A 3178-nucleotide genomic window follows, 5' to 3' on the forward strand; every position below is an offset into this window, starting at 1 on the left:
ATGCTCAGGAAAAATGAAGCTGTTTTGATCATTAAATAAATGCATAATTAACGTGATGGGTCAGCAGTGATGATGCATAATAAATGCGACTTATACGCCAAAACAACTTCTATATGATTTTTTCCTCTTCACGATGCTGTTTTTGACTGATGCGACTTCTACTCCGGAGCGACTTATACGCCGGAAAATACGGTAGTTTCATCCTGACCAGAACGATGAGCTACTGGCTAGTCAGAGCGTGGCCAAGACTGTGCTAGACTGCTGCTGTTTGAACGAAACTCCAGTATCAAAACTTTAAGATTTTTATTTTATAACAATATTATTTGGTTATCTGTACACACACACGTCAACAGCAGCAGCTACTGTAGCTGCAAGAGTTCAAAAGTTTTATTAGCATCATTCCAGAACATGACATGCATGAGGAGGAACAAAACACTTCCTGAGATCTGGTTATGTCACATGCACGTATCGCTTCTCGTAAAGCCTGAGGCTCTGTTGGCAAGAAAGTTACACGTCTCAGCTCATTTCGTAAATGTTTGCCTTACAGATTGGTGGAGGCCACAACATTAACGCTGTGGTGGCCAAGGTTGCTGCAGGGACCATAGAGGAGTCCCGCCAGCTGCGGGTCCAAGCGTTCAACGAGTACAGGAAGCGTTTTAACCTGGAGCCCTACAAGTCGTTCAGAGAGTTCGCCGGTGAGACAGATGGCTGAGTGTGCAGCCCACACAACTAGAAGTGCAAAAATATTTATAGGTTTTTACAACTCTGTGAGAACTGCCAAACATTCTTCACGTAAAAGAATTTAAAACATTCCTCCACTGCTCTTATATGTTTTTATTGTCACTAATGGTTGCAAAAAAACAAATTTCTAATAAATTTTGCCTCAAATTGCTTTAAATTATTTTGCAAGATCAACCCTTCCTCTTTTAGTAATAATACTGTTGCAAGGAGTCAGTGTTTCTGGCTCTGTGTTCTCTGTTTCCCAGCAGCTTTTTGTGTAAGAAGCCAACATATGTGCACTTAGAGCAAAAACATTACATTAAGTGAAGGAGAAAGTTCAGCTCGCTGCTGAACGCTTCATTACCATTGTGGTTTAGAAGCAAAATAAACCTGGATTAAACCTTGTTTTTAACATTTTTTCAACAAGTTAGAGAAAAGGCCTTTGCTCAAGTTAAGTTGGTCTGCAGGAAGGAAAAGTTTGACTACAAAATATGATTTCTGGTATTTGGTTGTCCTCAGTAATGAGGGCGTTGCTTCGGTTGTCGCGGTGAAGAAAGAGTTGACTTAAAAGGCAGAGCTCTCGATTTACTGGGCTGTCTACATTCCAACCTTCACCTAAGGTCATGATGTTTGGATCATGACCAAAAGAACAAGATCCCAGATCTTGCAGCCAAAAAGATCTTCCTTTGCAAGGTGGCCTGGCTGAGCTCCGTCATCTGGGGGGAGCTCGGAGTAGAGCCGCCGCTCCTCTGCATCGAAAGGAGTCAGTTGAGGTGGTTCAAGCATCTGATTAGGATGCCTCCAGTTTTGCCTGCAAAACTTAATAACAAAAATATGTTTAGTTAAGTTAATAAAAAAAGAGGATTTAAGAGAAAGACCAAATGCCCATCCAGGCTTGTTTACATGTGAATCAAGTTTACAGGTTTCCTTCTCATAAAAATAAAAAGATTCCACCTGAAAGGGAGAAAAAATAAAAGTTAATTGTATTTCAACCGGTTCATCTTCTGTTATGGGTAGCCTTGGAAAAAAACAGTGTGAATGCTGAATCAGCATCCACACAATTAGGAAGAGTTATTAACTGAGTTGCCAATTTTTTTTGTTATGATAAAATCATCTGTTTTTGCAGATAACGAGGAGATAGCCAGCACGCTTGAAGAGCTCTACGGTGACATCGACGCTCTTGAATTTTATCCTGGATTATTGCTGGAGAAAACACGACCGGGGGCCGTATTTGGAGAAAGCATGGTGGAAATGGGCGCCCCCTTTTCCCTCAGGGGCCTCATGGGGAATCCCATCTGTTCTCCAGATTACTGGAAGCCCAGCACGTTTGGAGGCAAAGTCGGCTTTGACATCGTAAACTCTGCCACCTTAAAGAAACTGGTCTGTCTAAACACCAGGACGTGTCCTTACGTGTCATTCAGAGTTCCTGCAGAGGAAAAATTAGGAAAGAATGATGGGAAAGTCCACTCTGATGAGCTATGACCATGAGCACACCCATGCTTAGGCTTTCTACATTTTATATGAAGGTAAAAAGAGGGGCTGCAAAAAGCATACTAAGGTATTTGTGAGGACACCAGTGTTTCAGATTAGTCAGAGCTCTGCGCAAACTTTCCTTTTTCTTTCAATCCTGCAGTCTGTCACACTTGAACAAACACAGTGAGGAGTCAAACATATGAGTTCTGTTAAAGTCTTTGTCCTTAAAGACAGAAAAGCTGTTACAGTTCACACTTTAATGAAATATTATGTGATCAGCTGTCTTTGGATAGTTTAAACATTCACTGGAATAAAACAGTATTGTTATAAAGTGTAAATGTGTTGTTATTGTTAGTTTAAAATGGCCAGTTGTGTTTCCACTGTTCTGTATGTCTCACTGGTGCCTGCCACTGTCTTTCAGTCTATTGTTTCTTTTGGCTTTCAACTGAATATTGACGGGAACAGAGGAGACTCGCCCAGAACTTTAGGAAGTGTTGACTTTTTTTTTTTTTCATGATTTGGGTCAAATAAAAGTAAAACAGCAAAGCATTTATAACCTGGAGCTTTTCATACGGTAAAGATATGGGATAATAAATATCCAAAGAAAACTCTTTAAACCAATAGCATATTTTGACAAGGTCTGGGACTATGACCTTCGCTTCCTTTGACCCCCCCCCCCCCCACACACACACACACACACACACACACTTTGTGAAAATATTATTTTGTAAAAAGTGATAGAATTAAATCCAAATTTGGTTCTGATCACAACTTTTGCAGCAACACATGAAGCATAATTTACTGTCATACTGCCCTCTAGTGGAAATTGTACTAGGGTGCAACGTCACCGGAGTTGCCTTCATGACTCCTAGTAAAATCCTTAATTTCACTCAAGTGATCAATTGACTCCACTTTTATTCTGTCTTGTACATAGCAATTATATATATATATATATATATATATATATATATATATATATATATAT

At 39.9% G+C, this 3178-nt stretch overlaps 1 protein-coding gene across 1 annotated transcript in view; it reads left to right on the forward strand.

Annotated features, from left to right (window-relative positions):
• The window catches only part of LOC119424504 (prostaglandin G/H synthase 1-like), a 15999-nt gene extending 13558 nt beyond the window's left edge, over positions 1–2441 (forward strand). The window contains exons 10-11 of the mRNA XM_037691989.1: positions 548–695; positions 1847–2441. Coding sequence (XP_037547917.1) covers positions 548–695; positions 1847–2202 — 504 coding nt within the window. The 3' untranslated portion in view covers positions 2203–2441. The remainder of the gene's footprint in view (positions 1–547; positions 696–1846) is intronic.
• Positions 2442–3178: the final 737 nt, after the last annotated feature.

Source organism: Nematolebias whitei, chromosome 18, assembly GCF_014905685.2.
Source record: "Nematolebias whitei isolate Nwh7 chromosome 18, NemWhi1, whole genome shotgun sequence".
Classification (NCBI taxonomy): Eukaryota; Metazoa; Chordata; class Actinopteri; order Cyprinodontiformes; family Rivulidae; genus Nematolebias; species Nematolebias whitei.